The sequence below is a fragment of the Salvelinus alpinus genome, chromosome 30 (assembly GCF_045679555.1).
Source record: "Salvelinus alpinus chromosome 30, SLU_Salpinus.1, whole genome shotgun sequence".
NCBI classification, from domain to species: domain Eukaryota; kingdom Metazoa; phylum Chordata; class Actinopteri; order Salmoniformes; family Salmonidae; genus Salvelinus; species Salvelinus alpinus.
In genome coordinates, this window is record NC_092115.1 from 36,910,127 (window position 1) to 36,926,875 (window position 16,749).

The 16,749-nt window shown below is 41.2% G+C and overlaps 1 protein-coding gene across 3 annotated transcripts in view; it reads left to right on the forward strand.

Moving 5' to 3' along the window:
- The window catches only part of LOC139559881 (uncharacterized), a 29,030-nt gene extending 12,429 nt beyond the window's left edge, over positions 1–16,601 (forward strand). Inside the window, exons 1-20 of one of the 3 annotated variants that reach the window (XM_071376315.1) lie at positions 996–1,132; positions 4,301–4,372; positions 4,470–4,532; positions 4,618–4,689; positions 4,979–5,056; positions 5,142–5,213; positions 5,355–5,429; positions 7,006–7,083; positions 8,592–8,642; positions 8,762–8,839; positions 9,095–9,172; positions 9,262–9,321; positions 9,441–9,530; positions 10,932–11,006; positions 11,222–11,281; positions 13,248–13,310; positions 13,980–14,054; positions 14,242–14,284; positions 14,355–14,406; positions 14,547–16,601. In XM_071376315.1, coding sequence (XP_071232416.1) covers positions 4,325–4,372; positions 4,470–4,532; positions 4,618–4,689; positions 4,979–5,056; positions 5,142–5,213; positions 5,355–5,429; positions 7,006–7,083; positions 8,592–8,642; positions 8,762–8,839; positions 9,095–9,172; positions 9,262–9,321; positions 9,441–9,530; positions 10,932–11,006; positions 11,222–11,281; positions 13,248–13,310; positions 13,980–14,054; positions 14,242–14,284; positions 14,355–14,406; positions 14,547–15,420 — 2,085 coding nt within the window. In that variant the 5' untranslated portion in view covers positions 996–1,132; positions 4,301–4,324 and the 3' untranslated portion in view covers positions 15,421–16,601. Of the gene's footprint in view, positions 1–995; positions 1,133–4,300; positions 4,373–4,469; positions 4,533–4,617; positions 4,690–4,978; positions 5,057–5,141; positions 5,214–5,354; positions 5,430–7,005; positions 7,084–8,591; positions 8,643–8,761; positions 8,840–9,094; positions 9,173–9,261; positions 9,322–9,440; positions 9,531–10,931; positions 11,007–11,221; positions 11,282–13,247; positions 13,311–13,979; positions 14,055–14,241; positions 14,285–14,354; positions 14,407–14,546 lie in introns of those variants that run through there. The other 2 variants (XM_071376313.1, XM_071376314.1) reach the window with 2 other exon arrangements.
- Positions 16,602–16,749: the final 148 nt, after the last annotated feature.

Genomic DNA, 16,749 nt, shown 5'->3' on the forward strand with positions numbered 1-16,749 from the left:
GGGTCTGTGTTAGTTCTGGCTGAAACCGGCTGTACTGGGTCTGTGTTAGTACTGGCTGAAGCTGGATGTGGATCAACTGAGTCTGTGCTTGTACTGGCTGATGATCCAGCATCTCCTCTACTGACAACTTAAGCATAGCACCTGTAAATTATAGCTGCATCAGGCCCATTCAAACTGGCTCCCCAAGATTTCCTTTTTATACATTTTCAAATATAAAATACTATATATATTCTATGGCTTGGCTGAATACTTGATGGTTATTATTTACTGAGGGATGTGCATCCATATTGCCCAGTACGCCCAGCGAATCAACATTTTAAATTCAATATATAAATCAATAGTCAATGTCTATCCATTGCTTTCCATCTTGCATTAGTCCAGAGTTGTAACTAAACCTTGACTGAGAGACTAGATAATCATTGCCTTGTTTTAAAATGATGTGCGCCTATGAGGAGTGCTATCACACCCATATATTGTCTGGACTGGTCCCCACAGAGGTTGCTGCTGGAAAGTGCACGACACAGTTATCTTTTCCGAGCAGCAGTTTATAAACACCATTACCCGTTGGCGTTTATCAAAAGTAATAAATAGTTGTATTTCACTCTCACTTTTGTCAGGCATAAAGTCACAGAACACAGCCCTTGAAGTGGCTGGCAAGTGAGACACAGACAGACCAAGAGATGCACTGCCCAGCTAGGTTAGCAAGACAAACAGACTAGAGGGAGATGCACTGCAAGCTAGCACATCAACTTAACGTTACTGTTATTTGCTGACATCAAACTTGGAGAGGAGAGAACACAAGTTTACCTGATTGCTGTTCCCACAATTCACTCTGTGTTTTTTTTCTCTTTTCGTGACCAGAAGGATAGTTCTGCTTCATCCTCTCATCGAAGTAGTAAACATTGACACCCACTTTGACACGAGGGGGAGGCGGGGCCCTTGCGTAATTTGCAGGGCCCTACGCAACTTGCGTATAGGGCCGCCCGGCTCTGCCCAACAGACAGCTCCAGTCCTGACCACTCACCAATGTTCCCAGACAGCAACCTCAGCCTAAGTCAAGTTGCTCAACCAGCACTGGAAACTGGAAACTTACCAGCTCCAGTGAACTCAAAGATTGCCACGAAAGCCTACGGTGAGAGGGGTGGCAATATCTGAGCTGTGTCCTTAAAAACTTGTGCCAAAGTTCCAATTTCAGTATTCATTGGTGGGGATATTTAAAACCAACCTAAAGCTGGTCTTAGCAGTTATGTGGTTGGTTATGGCATGGATTTTGACAACTGAAGCGCAACCTTTCCAACCGTGATGCACAGTGCCCATATGCACATGGAACAAGAGAGATGTGCTTTTTTGTGCCTGTAAAAATTGAAAACAAAAGTTTTTTTCCCCCATTTTGTTTCATTTCATTAAAAACCAAGCGTAGCTTCCCCTCCTCTCAATGAAGGCAGTTTTTTTTGGTCAAGCCCAATCCATTTGCCAAGTAGTCAAAACTATAGACCATAAAGTGTTTAGCTCATGATACCGCTTTGAAGTAAATCTTAATTACCAAAGCTTTATTAAAAGATCAAGTTCGACAGCAGCCAAACATCCCCTTTTTATCTATGTAGGCTATTACGTTATTGTAGCCAGCTTCTGTTTTTATTTTGGATGTGCGTAAAAACTTCCATGTAGGCCACAAGTGTCAAACTCATTACACCAAGGTCCCAAGTGTCTGCGGGTTTTCGCTCCTCCCTTGTACTTGATTGATGAATTAAGGTCACTAAATATTAAGGAACTCCCCTCACCTCATTGTGTAGGGCTTAATTGAAAGGAAAAGCCAAAAACCCACAGACACTAGGCCCTCCATGGAATTAGTTTGACACTCCTGATGTAGACTATATGCCCATCATGGAACAAGATATGAGATAATCTGGTGACACTGGTATTTGGAAACATTGAAGTTATTTTCCTGTAACAATTGCTTGTTTTCCGTTTAACTTGAAAAATCAATTACAACACAAAAAAAACAATTACAACACTGTTGACTATCAACACTTCAAACATATTGAGCAAACACTACATGTTTTCTTTTGCTTTTGCTATCACTCTTTACTGTAGCCTATGCAATTTAATAGAGCGCAGTATCAATCCACAATGGACTAGGATGAGAATATTCCGTGCCCCCAGCCAAATTGGAGTTGATGACAATGCAAAGACTGTCAATAACCTACAGAACTTGAGACAAAAACATGCATTATTAAGCCATGGAAAGCCTTGATTGGCCAGTGAGTGGCCAAGTCCTCCTCACACCTACAACTTGTTTATTCATCAAAACCCAGCGCTTTTGCACCACCGCCAGCTATTGCGCTCATAATAATGGATGTGAAATTAGCAAAAATATTTCTGACACACCTGGACCTATAGCGCTACCACCAGTGCTTAGATTTACCATTGCGTTTGGTTTGTTAAAATAGAGCCCTATAAGTCATTAACCAATCACAGCCCTCAATTAGGATTGCACATTCAGCCAATCACCAGCAGAAGGAGTTCCCTTTGAATCCATTTTCCCATTCACTGTGTTGGTGGTGCTCATAAAATGTATCATACCTTCAAAATTAGCCTAGAGCCAACTCTGGACATTTGATGTACTTGTAGAGTATATTGTTCCAAACAATGTCTTGAAATTAACACAAAAAAAGTTGTACATTTGAAATATTAATATTTTGAATGTTGAATAAATGAATGTGGAAAAAAACTCTGTATCAGGACATACTCCATATGTTAGAGCCCACTATAAGGAGTATAATGACACCAAGATGTTGTCTGTATCATGTACGGTTCACAGATCATAGGGTCTTACAGGAAGCATGTATAGGTCTAAAAATGGCCCAAAATGTCCACTTTCATCATGATTTCCTAAAAAATGGTGACACAATATATATTTATACCAGGGGAGAACTACTGACCCTGTCTTTGAAGTTACGGTTGTTGAAGGCTGAGCGGTACTGCAGGTATCGTTAGTGGAAAACAGGATCCCCCATTATAGTGAATGGAAAAATTGCAATCTTTGTGGTCAATCTTCGTGTAAAAAAATAATATATATATATATATATATATATATATATATATTGTAATGAAACAGCAGGGAGCAGGTCTCGAACCCTCGACCTTCTAGCCCGAAGTCCGGCGCGCTATCGACTGTGCTGCAAAAGCATGCTCGCGTGGCATAATCGATTTCCACGCTTATAAACCCAGGGTTGTTACAATATAGTCAAAGACAATCATGGTTCCAATAGTTTCTTGTAATACACCAGATGTATGTTCTTGAACAGATTCTTTAAAAATTGCACACAGATGAAGTTATAAGGATAATTTAGTTGCTAATGGCAACCTGCAGTACCTCAGTCGGCCTTCAACTTGAGTTATTCAATGAGACGGGGCAACACTGAACTAGCCTGCAACGTCACTTCCTGGTGTAGCTCAAACGAAGCATGTTATGTCTTCATGAGACGCAATCTTAACCAATTTAATTAGTATTCAATGCGCTATTGGCTGCAGTCCAAACGCAAAGTAGACAACCCTCGGCCCTTGAATTACGTTTTTTCATTGTCACATCCGAGTGTACTTCAAATGTCCCTTGCTCAAGCGAGGGAGAGTGATGATCGGAGAGGCAACCTAAAGCTATTAACGTAGCTAGCTATCACTCCTGTCATCTAGGTAGCTACAGTTACCCATAGCTGGCTAGCTAGTTTTATAGTTTTGGTAATTTATTCCAATACATTTCAGAATTACACAAAATATGTTTATGAAGCTAGCTACGTTGTATAGGCTCCTTCTTATGAGACTAAGCCTATTTGAGTGTCATTCTCATTTTCCAACTCTAAAATCAATGTCATCTATATATTTTCTTTAGCAAGCTAGTGTCATAATTATGTCTCACATGCTGAAAATGCAGCCGTGTTGATTAAATCTGACATTTCGTGGCCACCAGAGTTTGAGACGTGACTACAGTTTGCATTAAACTGTGGGTCATATCAACCCCACAAGTTATCAAAGTTCTTCACTCGCTAACTCGAGGGCCGAGGGGGCGACGTTTGTGAATTGGACCTCCACTTAATTAAGTTGGCAATCAAACTGCATCCAGTTTCGACAGAGATCCCCCGAGGGAAAGTGGCTAGGGCGATGGCTGAGGGGGTAAAATTAACTTGTTTGGACTGCAGCCATTGAGTCTTCAAATAGGAATGAATGGTGTCACGTGATCGATGGCTTTGTCCATTCATTATATACAGTCATTGATTTATACTCTTACCCCACTCTTTCCCAGGAAAAAGGAGGAAAATTCAGTGGGATGTTCAAAAGATCCTCTAAACCAGCAGAACACTCAGTACCTGTGCAGGTGATAATGATGTCAATATATTAAACTATTACAATGTATCTACATCTTGATTTGATGAAGTCTGACTGTATTGACGTAACATACATCCTATTGATAGGATAATTTGTCTGTAAACACTGAGCTCTCAGCCAGCAATGTCAGCCTTGACAACAACACTAAGGTATGTATGAGGCTGGGGGAGACTTTCATCACTGCTCATTGATCAATGGGCAAAATTATCAACTTGCCTCCTACTTCTTTTTCAGGAGAAAGGAGGGATGTTCAAAGGAATTTTAAAGAAGTCTCCCAAGCCCTCCCAAGATGTAACACATGCTCAGGTGTGTGTCCATGTCTCAAGGCTTAAAAATCCTTCTTTAACCTGTCTCCTCCCCTTCATCTACACTGATTTGAAGTGGATTTAACAAGTGACATCAATAAGGGATCATAGCTTTCACCTGGATTCACCTGGTCAGTCTGTGTCATGGAAAGGTGTCCTTAATGTTTTGTATACTCAGTGTATATTTTCTTAACTGATGTTTCAGTAATTGGAGGATATTTTATGAAAAATGTTTTTATACCACAAGTATATGTATTTTTAGAACACATGTACTGTTTACTGTGTCTCAGGATCATTTGTCAACAGACAGTGAGCTTTCATCCAGGCGAGGCAGCAATGACAGTCTCGTTGTCAACATCAACACTAAGGTTAGTCTTCAGTTAACAGATTCCTCATTTGACTATTTCCAATGGCATACAGTAGGATCACCACTGACCTGCCCTTATTTTACAGGAGAAGGGAGGAGTGTTCAGTGGAATGTTTAGAAAATCCCCCAAGCCCCTGGGGGATAGGACACATTCTCAGGTGAGTGTGATGTCTCTTCAGAGGTATAGTTTACCTAACAGAAACAGTAAACAACCTTGTAACGGAATAGTAGTTTTTCACATGGCAACATTGATAGTCACAGATAAATCTAAAATGCATATTGTCATCTGTGTCTTTTAGGGTAATCTGGATGACCTATCTACTCACAGTGATCTCTCAGCCAGCACTGACAGTCTCTCGGAAAAGACCTCGAAGGCGAGTCTTACTCATAAACTTAGCATAGTCCTCATTTTACTTTTATGATTTCTGCTTAACGTTGATTTATACTATTTGCTTGTACCTGTACTAATTCTCTGTATAATTATTTGACTCAGTTAGTCCATTACTATATGTAGGGTGTCCACCCCCTCTATCCAGAGTCGGTGAAAACGAGCTTTGATGAAATTTTACTTCCTTATGTTATAAAATACATTTTACCAAGACAAATATGATTATTCATGTTCTGAATCATTCATTGGGGTCTTTCATTAACATTTGATTAACATTATATCAACAAATTTGGATTTCGTAATGTAATACATCAGATAATAAGCACCGAGCTCTGTTGACAGAGCAGTGCAGCTTTCTCACAACAACTTTCGAGGATATTGCATGTTGTGGTGGTTGTCTTCAAATTTTTTCTGCAGGTCACAAATAGCTAAATTAGCGTGACACTAGCTGAATTAAATGTAAAAGTATTTGAAAATAAAACGCTTGGGGTATGCTCAGTGCTCCGATGACATTTCACTGAGATACACTTGTTTTTGTGAGAAGCTTTTCATATTAATTTTGCATTACTATGAAAAGCGTATACTAAAATATGAAAATACCACGTCATCTCTCAAAATTGATATCTATTTTATCTCTATATTGTTTTATGCCCTGCGGATTCAAGAAGACAGATTACGAGTTTAACTGGAAAGTAATGTGATCGGATTATAATAAACCAATGACTGTTCATCTGGGTAAGGGGGTGGCTCTAGACCATCCTATCAGGGCTGTGTATGTAAATATCTTCAAATTTGTTTCCTGACGCCCACACGATCAAAACTGAGCATTTCTAGAGCCAAAGGAGGCTCAGGGAAATAAAATATTGCAAATATATTTTGGAATTATTTTCATTAAATAAACACATACAGTTATTTATTAGACATAGTGCATTCTGAAAGTATTCAGACCCCTTCAATTTTTCCAAATTTTGTTTCATTACAGCCTTGATAATATATTATTTTCATCAATCTTCAGACAATACCCCATAATGACGAAGCAAAAACAGTTTTTTATCAATTTTAGCAAATTTATGAAAAATAATTTAACTGAACTATCACGTATTTCTGTTTAGAATTTTTAATAAATGTTACAAATATTTCTAAAAACCTGTTTTTGCTTTGTCGTTATGGGGAAAAGTGAAGGGGTCTGAATACTTTCCGAATACTTTTTATTTAAAAAGAAAATTACAAAAATTGCTTTGGGGTTTTAACTTTAGCTGACATAAAGCTGTGAAATGTTCCTTGAGCTGTTTTTTTCTGTCCTCCATTGAGTTAGTCACCCTAATTTTGGCCATCCTACAAGGGTAAAAACTCCAATAACTTTTGAATGAATTATGATAACGACATGAGGTTTGGACCATTGGTTTTCTTAGAGGATTATCTACACATTGGTCAAAATAAACATTTTTGATTGGACACCCTACTATATGAAAAGGACAACTAAACAATATCATCCAGTAGGCTTTAACTCCTCTAGATGCTTTTGATGTTGATGAGTGATGACATTTTATACTTTATTGCAGGATAAGGAAAGGGATGAAGACCTATCAGACTCTAGGGAGAAACTCACCTTTTCTGACAAACACTTTGAAGCCAAGCAGGTGAGGATTTTGGTGGGGTTTATTTTTGTACTATTTTTGGTACTCTTTATTCTTCAATTGGGAACTTCAGTCCTCAAAACGTTCTTAGTATTTATTTTTCATATAACAACCTTGGTGTTCAGGTCAAGTCTAAGGTACTTGTTCTCTCTCTGCATGTGTCAAGACGAACTTTCTACAAACAATGATCTCTCAACAATGCAGTTTTAAAAAATACGGATAAGAAGAAGAAATAAAAGTAACAAGTAATTAAAGAGCAACAGTAAAATAACAATAGCGAGACTATATACAGGGGGATACCGGTACAGAGTCAATGTGCGGGGGCACCGGTTATTTGAGGTAATATGTACATGTCGGTAGAGTTATTAAAGTGACTATGCATAGATGATAACAACAGAGAGTAGCAGCGGTGTAAAAGAGGGGGAGAGGGGGTCAATGCAAATAGTCTGGGTATCCATTTGATTAGATGTTCAGGAGTCTTATGGCTTGGGGGTAGAAGCTGTTTAGAAGCCTCTTGGACCTAGACTTGGCGCTCCGGTACCGCTTGCAGTGCGGAAGCAGAGAGAACAGTCTATGACTAGGGTGGCTGGAGTCTTGACAATTTTTAGGGCCTTCCTCTGACACCACCTGTTATAGAGGTCCTGGAAGGCAGGAAGCTTTGCCCCAGTAATGTACTGGGCCGTACACACTACCCTCTGTAGTGCCTTACGGTCAGAGGCCGAGCAATGTCCGTACTAGGCAGTGATGCAACCAGTCAGGATGCCCTCGATGGTGCAGCTGTAGAACCTTTTGAGGATCTGAGGACCCATGCCAAATCTTTTCAGTCTCCTGAGGGGGAATAGGTTTTGTCGTGCCCTCTTCACGACTGTCTTGGTGTGCTTGGACCATGTTAGTTTGTTGGGGATGTGGACACCAAGGAACTTGAAGCTCTCAACCTGCACCACTACAGCCCTGTCGATGAGAATGGGGGCGTGCTCGGTCCACTGGCACCATACGCCCACGTCTCTGACCTCCTCCCTATAGGCTGTTGCGTCGTTGTCGGTGATCTGGCCTGCCACTGTTGTGTCATCGGCAAACTTAATGGTGTTGGAGTCGTGCCTGGGCATTCAGTCATGAGTGAACAGGGAGTACAGGAGGGGACTGAGCACGCACCCCTGAGGGACCCCTGTGTTGAGGATCAGCGTGGCGGATGTGTTGTTACCGACCCTTACCACCTGGGGGCTGTCTGTCAGGATGTCCAGGATCCAGTTGCAGAGGGAGGTGTTTAGTCCCAGGGTCCTTAGCTTATTGATGAGCTTTGGGGGCACTATAGTGTTGAACGCTGAGATGTAGTCAATGAATAGCATTCTCACATAGGTGTTCCTTTTGTCCAGGTGGGAAAGGGCAGCTGTGCTTCCCTTTGTAGTCTGTAATGGTTTGCAAGCCCTGCCACATCCGACGAGCGTCGGAGCCGGTGTAGTACGATTCGATCTTTGCCTGTTTTATGGCTATTCAATCTTCTTTTGTTTTAGGGTGGCATAATGGGGAAGTTGTTCAGGAATCCATTTAACTCCTCAACTCAGGTAATTCATTACTGTATCAAAATTACTAGACTGTATGACCAAGTAGGCTTTCACTCTTCTTTATGCTTCAAGTAATGGTATTGATGATGGGATTGATAACATTCCTTCTTCAATCGCAGGATAAGGAGAGGACTGAAGACACATCAAGATCAAGGGACAAACTAACGTCATCTGATAAACATTCCAATGCCAAAGATGTAAGCATTTTAGTAGAATGTCTTTCAGTACTCTTCAATTCTACAAAATGGAATCTCAATGCTGAATATATACTATTACTTACCTTTGATGGAGTATATTTTTAATATGGCAACATAAACATAAAAAACATTTTAAAAAACAGAGTTTGTTACATAATTTATACGACACACATATTCCCACCAGTCTTTGCTTCTCTCCAACTCCCACAAAAAGACAGGACCAGAACAGTGAGTGACTGTGTGTGTCTTTGTCAGGTCAAAAGCAATCTTATCCAGAGAGATAGGAAGGAAGGAACTGAAATGCCAGCAGTTGCTCCTAGACCCACTGAAGAGGTAGGCAGACAGATCAAACTGCTCCTCCTCACCTTATGTCTAATTTTATAATATCTCTGCTAAGGTTGTCTGTCACTTCTCCTCAACAGGAGCTGAAGGGTACAGACTTACATGACCGACTGAAGAAGAGAGAGATGGGCGACAATCAGGTGCAGTTTACACCAGTCATGTTCATTTGTTGATGTATGTGTAATAACATCTATATGTAGCGTACCCGTATCTCTGTAAATTAATGCACAGGCTAGAGTGACTATATTTGTCCTTCTAGCTAATTCAGGCTAACAGGAATATGATCCCGAGAGAGAGGACAGGGAAAACTGCTGGAACTCCAGAGGTTCCTCCCAGACTCACAGAAGAGGTAGGCTTGGAGAATTCTGACTGATCAAGATTGATATTCATATCTAAATTATCTGTATCTATCAGTTGTCCTGTGTAATGGTGGCTCATAGGCTGCGTTTAGACAGGCAGCCCAATTCTGATATTTTTTTCACTAATTGCCATTGGTCTTTTGACCATTCAGATCTGAGGGTAGGTCTGATGTGAAAAGATCTGATGTGATTGGTCAAAAGTAGATCAGAATTGGGTTGCCTGTCTAAATGCAGCAGTACAGGCGGATTTTGTCTTCTGATTCCAGAAGATTAACATACCAGCCAGACTTGGTCAGCAAAAAATTCAAAAAGACAATCAGGCACACACACACAACTACCCTTGTGGGAACCTACAATTTATTTCCATTCAAAATCCTATTTTCCTTAACCCCTAAACCTAACCTTAACTGCTAACCGCTAACCCTAACTCCTCATCCTAACCCTAACTCCTAACTCTAACTTTGATGAGGCTGCCTTTCACTGGCCTCATCACCATTTTAAATGAATATAGTAGTTTTAATCATATTCTATTTAATGTAGCTCTGTCTTTGAAACTAAAATGTAGTTGACAAAATATGGTAATTTAAACGAATTAATGCAATTAACTTAAATCATGTTTTCCATAGTATTTCCCGGTCTAATTAACCAAGTAACATTCAACTAATTAAATGTACAGTACATTTAATTATTTTACAATATGCTCCATAGCAGTTTGTTTGTTGCGTCCTGTATGTACAGTCAGTTGAGTTGAGCTGTTCTGGTAGACTCTCTTTAGTCCCAGTAAGGGGGAGAGTAAGGCTCTGCTTAGAGCTAGAAAAGGGGTCAATCCCTAGTTATGCTGCTTAGCATTTAGGCCTCATTTTTGCTGCAGTAGGAACCCTATTGAGGGGGCTGAGCTTTAGACTCGCCTTCATCTGTCATTTTTGTGAGTTTTCGTATCCTGAATGTTGCTGCTATGGACAACTGTTTGTCAAGTCAAACCACGTTTCCTAAAATCCTTCATCTGCATTAAATAAAGTACTCTTTTTCTACCACCATGGCTCCTCCTCATTCCCACCTATCACCTCCCTTGGCTACTCTGTGTCCACTATTCTACACTAACCCTCACCCTAATTGTAAACCTGAACCTAACCCCTAAGCCTAAAATAGACTTTGTCCTTGTGGAAACCTGGGAAATGTCCCCACAAGGGAGAAATTCTTGTTTTACTATCTTTGTGGGGATTTCCGGTACCCACGAAGATAGTAATACAAGCCCACAAGTGAAGCACACACAGAGACACACACGTCACACACACGTCACACACACACACACTCTTACTCTGTCATATTTTCTGTAATATGATTTTGCCTGACAATCTATCGGAATGACATTTGTTTGTTGGTTATTTCAGGACCAATCTGATGGTCCTAAAGAGGGTGAATCTCTCCTCACTGGGGAAAAAGAGGGAGAAGACAAGGACGGAGAGGTGGTGGTTAACCCTACGGATAGCACAGCTTACACTAGACCAGTGTTCCTTACTGTGGCCATGCAATCATGCAAATATCAGGGTTTCGCTTGAATTTAGTTCGTTATTATTCCATTACAAAATGCTGGTATTTTCTAGATTTTCTCATAATGTTTCTCACTTCCCTTTACTTTCCCTTTGAATTAATGTATAATTTTTTATTCTATTGTTCTTAGGCCAAGATGAAAAAACCTAGGCGACACAATCCGTTCATGCCACGCGGTGCAGGAGGCAAGGTAACATGTAAATGATGTTTACATATTGTGTACACTACGTTTCACTTCCTCCAGGTGTTAACCATAGTTTGTGTCTGGGTTTACAATATGTACAGTGCCTTCAGAAAGTATTCAAACCCCTTTACTTGTTTTTTAACGTTACAGCCTTATTCTAAAATGGATTAAATAAATAAAAATCCTCAGCAATCTACACACAATACCACATAATGACAAACTGAAAACAGGTTTTTAGAAATGTTTGCAAATGTATTAGAAATTAAAAACATAAAAACCTTATTTACATAAGTATTCAGACCCTTTCCTTTGAGACTCGAAATTGAGCTCAGGTGCATCCTGTTTACATTGATCATCCTTGAGATGTTTCTACCACTTGATTGGAGTCCACCTGTGGTAAATTATATTGATTGGACATGATTTGGAAAGAAACACACCTGTCTATATAAGGTCCCACAGGTGACAGTGCATGTCAGTGCAAAAACCAAGCCATGAGGTCGAAGGAATTGTCCGTAGAGCTGCGAGACGGGATTGTGTCGAGGCACAGATCTGGAGAAGGGTAGCAAAACATTTCTGCAGCATTGAAGGTCCCCAAGAACACAGTGGCCTCCATCATTCTTAAATGAAAGAAGTTTTGAACCACCAGGACTCTTCCTAGAGCTGGCAGCCCGGCCAAACTGAGCAATCGGGGGAGAAGAGCCTTGGTCAGGGAGGTGACCAAGAACCTGATGGTCACTCTGACAGAGCTCTAGAGTTCCTCTGTGGAGATTAGAGAACCTTCCAGAAGGACAACCATCTCTGCAGCACTCCACCAATCAGGTCTTTATGGTAGAGTGGCCAGACGGAAGCCACTCCTCGGTAAAAGGCACATGACAGCCCGCTTGGAGCTTACCAAAAGGCACCTAAAGACTCTCAGACCACGAGAAACAAGATTCTCTGGTCTGATGAAACAAGATTTAACTTTTTGGCCTGAATGCCAAGCGTCACGTCTGGAGGAAATCTGGCAGCATCCCTACGGTGAAGCATGGTGGTGGCAAAATCATGCTGTGGGGATGTTTTTCAGTGGCAGGGACTGGAAGACTAGTCAGTATCAAGGCAAAGATGTGGAGCAAAGTACAGAGAGATCCTTGATAGAAACCTGCTCCAGAGCTCTCAGGACCTCAGACTGGGGCGAAGGTTCACCTTTCAACAGGACAACGACCTTAAGCACACAGCCAAGACAATGCAGGAGGGGCTTTGGGACAAGTCTCTGAATGTCCTTGATTGGCCCAACCAGAGCCTGGACTTAAACCTGATCGAACATCGCTGGAGAGACCTGAAAATAGCTGTGCAGCGACGCTCCCCATCCAACCTGACAGAGCTTGAGAGGATCTGCAGAGAGAAATGGGAGAAACTCCCCAAATACAGGTGTGCCAAGTTTGTAGCGTCATACCCAAGAGGACTCGAGGCTGTAATCGCTGCCTAAGGTGCTTCATCAAAGTACTGAGTAAAGGTTCTGAATACTTATGTACATTTTTTATAAATTAGCAAAAATTTCTAAAAAACTGTTTTTGCTTTGTCATTATAGGGTATTGTGTGTGGATTGATGAGGGGGGAAAATAATTAAATCCATTTTAGAATAATGCTGTAACGTAACAAAATGTGAGAAAAGTGAAGGGGTATGTTTGGTTGCGTTGTGGGAAAACTGTATAATACTGTAGAGTAAAAGTTTTTATATTTGATTACATTTGAAACAGCGCCACTTGCCCCCCTAAGTGCATTTCTTATAGTTTTTGTTTTGAGGAAATGAGCATCCAGCATCATTATAAAACATCTACTACATTCTCTGCTGTTCTATCGCGCATGCAATGATGTACGAGGAAAAAATGTAAGTTTGTTGTTTGAGGTAACGTCTTTGTTGTTGTAATATAGCAAACGTATGTGGCAGTTTCACTGCTATGGATTCCACCTTTTAACAGAGTGTCTGTTTCAGGGTAAAGCCATGCCGAAGAAGGTTGAAACCCAGCCGGGAGCTACAGGCAGTGACTCAAAAGAGGTAACTCTACTCCATGATCCTCCTTCTAACACTGTTCTTCCACATACCGGTACCGTTATAATGGATACCTAGGTTTTGTTTTTGTATCTGAAGGCTTGACTGTCACGGCTGGCAGACTGAAAAGTGGTCCAGGATTGCAAAATGGACGTCACATTGGCTGATCCATTAGATGACTAGGTTATTTTTCTAGCCCTTTGACTCCTATCTAAGAACATTATGTTCAAGTATTTTTTTCTTTCCTGTTCTTTTTATTTATTTCTCTACCTACCAAACTGCCACCCACACCACCACTCCCAGATTGTTGTGCCCATTCCTTTCCACTGCGGATTAGATTAGATTGCTATGTGCCCAAACTTGTTCCCTTGCTTCCTTGTTCTTTGAACCCAGGAAGGTTTGAATGTCCCACTTCTGCAAAACAGCAGAGCTAATATGTGCCATTTCTCTCTTTCTGTCTGTAATCTGAAATTGTCCAAACATTTTCTATTTTCATTTTTGGCCTGTGATTATGATCTCTGTATCATACTCCTGTATCCCTCGTTACAATGTTGCTACTCTGGCATGACAAACATTGTTTTGCCAAGACATATTCTGTTTCTCTACTGTGTTAAATGTATAGACAGACCTACAGTACATAACAGCATGTATTCATCACCCCCCTTCCTATCTCAGAATGACGGTGGAAATAAATCTTTATTCGACCAATTGGAGGAATTCCGTGTTAATCCGGCAGAGCCAGAGGAGCAGGTTGGTTGCTGTAAACAATGCTAAATAATGTCAATCTGTACTCTTAAGATTACTTTTCAAACTTGGTTTCCTCTCACTGACTGCTAACTGCCATCGAGTTTTGCATTTGATTTAAATAGATTTTTGATTGAAAAGTAGGAGTTTCTAAAGTGGTGATTCAAAGCTGACTTAGAGAAATGTCTCTCAGCAGGATATGGATGGCCTGATGGACTGGTGGGGCACAGTGGAGCGTGAGTCCCACACACACACGCACGCACGCACACACTTCATCCAAATGATGCCATTTTTATTTTGCTACAGAGTGGGAAGACATGCCTCAAGATGATGACTTGACTGAAAAAGAGGAGGCCAAGTAAGTGATGCTATAGTTGGGTCTCACTTTGTGTACAGGCACACACACGTACAGAAGAGCCTTGTTATAAAGCCCCTGGGTAAACAGGTAATTCACACTATAGTAAGCATTGATGATGGTTATATGAACTCGTTTTCCAGGGCGTTTGCAGTGACAGCTGAGAAGGTGCAGAAAGGTATCCGTGTGTTCAACAAGCTGTTCTCAGAGCGTGCAGAGAGCCTGTGGCAGCACGTCATTGACCTGAACAGCATCGCAGATGCCCTCGACTGCTTCAACAAGAAGACCAAGATCGCCCAAATCACTGGCGGCTCCACCAGCGCTGTAGGAGGCGTGTGTACCATTGTAGGCCTCGCCCTGGCCCCTGTCACCATGGGAACCTCTCTGATCATCACAGCGGTGGGACTGAGCGTGGCCACAGCGGGTGGCCTGACCTCAGCCGGAGCTGGACTCTCCAACACGGTCAACAACTCCATGGACCGTAAGAAGGTGGAAGCCATCGTGACGGACTACCAGAAGAAGATGACCGACATCAACAAGTGCATGCTGTTCATCAAGCAAGGGATTGAGAGCCTGCGCAGGTTCGATCTGCTGAAGATGAAGAAGCACGCGTACAACCGTGACTTCCCGGGCCTCAACAACATCTATGAGGACGGTGCCATGGCTGGGAAGGCCATCCTCATCAACGCCAACGAGATCATGCGTGTGGTGCAGATAGCCAACGTGGCTGGCAGCACTGCGGCCAGAGCTGTCCAGATTGCCAGCATGGCCACCGGAGTGCTCACCGGCCTCTTTGTGGGCATGGACATCTACTTTGTGGCCAAGGACTCCAAGGAGCTGAAGAAGGGAGCCAAGTCTGAGTTTGCTGCCAAGATCAGGGAGGTGGCGACCCAGCTGCATGATGGACTGGTGGAGCTTAATGGCATACGGGTTGAGCTGCAGTCCACAGATCCAGACAACACCAATGGCACCAACACCCCAGACAGTACCAATAATCGGGAAAAAGCTGGACAGTGATGACGATACAGACAATTATAAAACTTCTGACAGCAAAAGCATTGTTGATAACAGCAATACTGCAGATAACAGCCATAAGACCAGCAAAGCCTAAACTGTACTTCATTCCAACCCATCTCTACAACTACACAAACTATCCTGTCAGCATTAAAACGACTAGAAGCCGGAACTCTGAGGATATGATTCATATGTCTCTCTTTGATGGCACAAGCACCAATGCCTGAAACTTTTGTTTTACATAGACAGTGCATAGGCAGGTGAAAAGATGACATCACCAGTCACCACTGGCTAGGGTGAAGAATTATTATTAAAACTGTAATATCTGGGGAAATTATACTTTGTACGACAAGCCCATGTCCACATTTTGTAATTGTAGATGTGTGCATTGAGCCTGTCTTGACAACATTATCTACAGTACTTTATGAAAAGTAAGAGTTGTGAGCTAAAGCAATTTGTTCGTGGAGGCAGGAAACTGTTCAGAGATGAGGTTACAAAAATGTTAAAAATACATTCTCATGCACATTATTGAAGGAATCATGCTAACATCTTTTCCTCAGAGCCAAATGTAAAAGCCAAACATAATATTCTCAAATTCAGTCAAATACATATTTTGATGGTTTAGATTATTCATAGGCTATGTATTTACAGTATGAAGGGTAGGGGTTTAGTCACTATTTGATTCCTATGAGTATTGCTTGTTACATTGCTTTGTTTATTTTTAGGTTGGTAGGGGAATATTAGTTCATATTGAAACATTCAGGTTTTTATTAAGTCTAATTTGTATTTTAGATTAGGAATGTATGTTCTATTACTGTTGAGTGCCTTCCTCATTTATATGATGCCTTTCAAGCACTTTAGGATTATTCTATTTCCCTGTCTCGGGTTAAAACTATAATTTTGATATCATGGATGGTCAGTCCTTGCATCTTTAGCTCCGTCTATGGATTTGAGAGTGGTTACATATGTCCAGGCTCCTCTCTCAGCTTTAACCAAACAGAGGCAGGGTGGCCAATTTGTTATTGTTTCATATAATGATTCTAGCTTTAATTCTAGTACTTTTTTTGGTACTTTTTCAGTGGTCAACTTTAGTAGTTTTTTGTATTTATTTAAAGATATATGAAATGTAATAAGTTGCCAATAAACTTTGAAATGTATGTTAACATACAGTTCTTTGAATTCCATGAACAGGGTTCACATTTCCTTCTTTCTGCCAGTGCTGCTGTGTCAATAGGCCTTTGATATTGTATTTGTTCGACAAATAGCTGAGCTCATTTGTCAAATTGACCTCCATAGTAATGTTTGCTGTGGCAAGGTGGTAGGCCGTGTGTA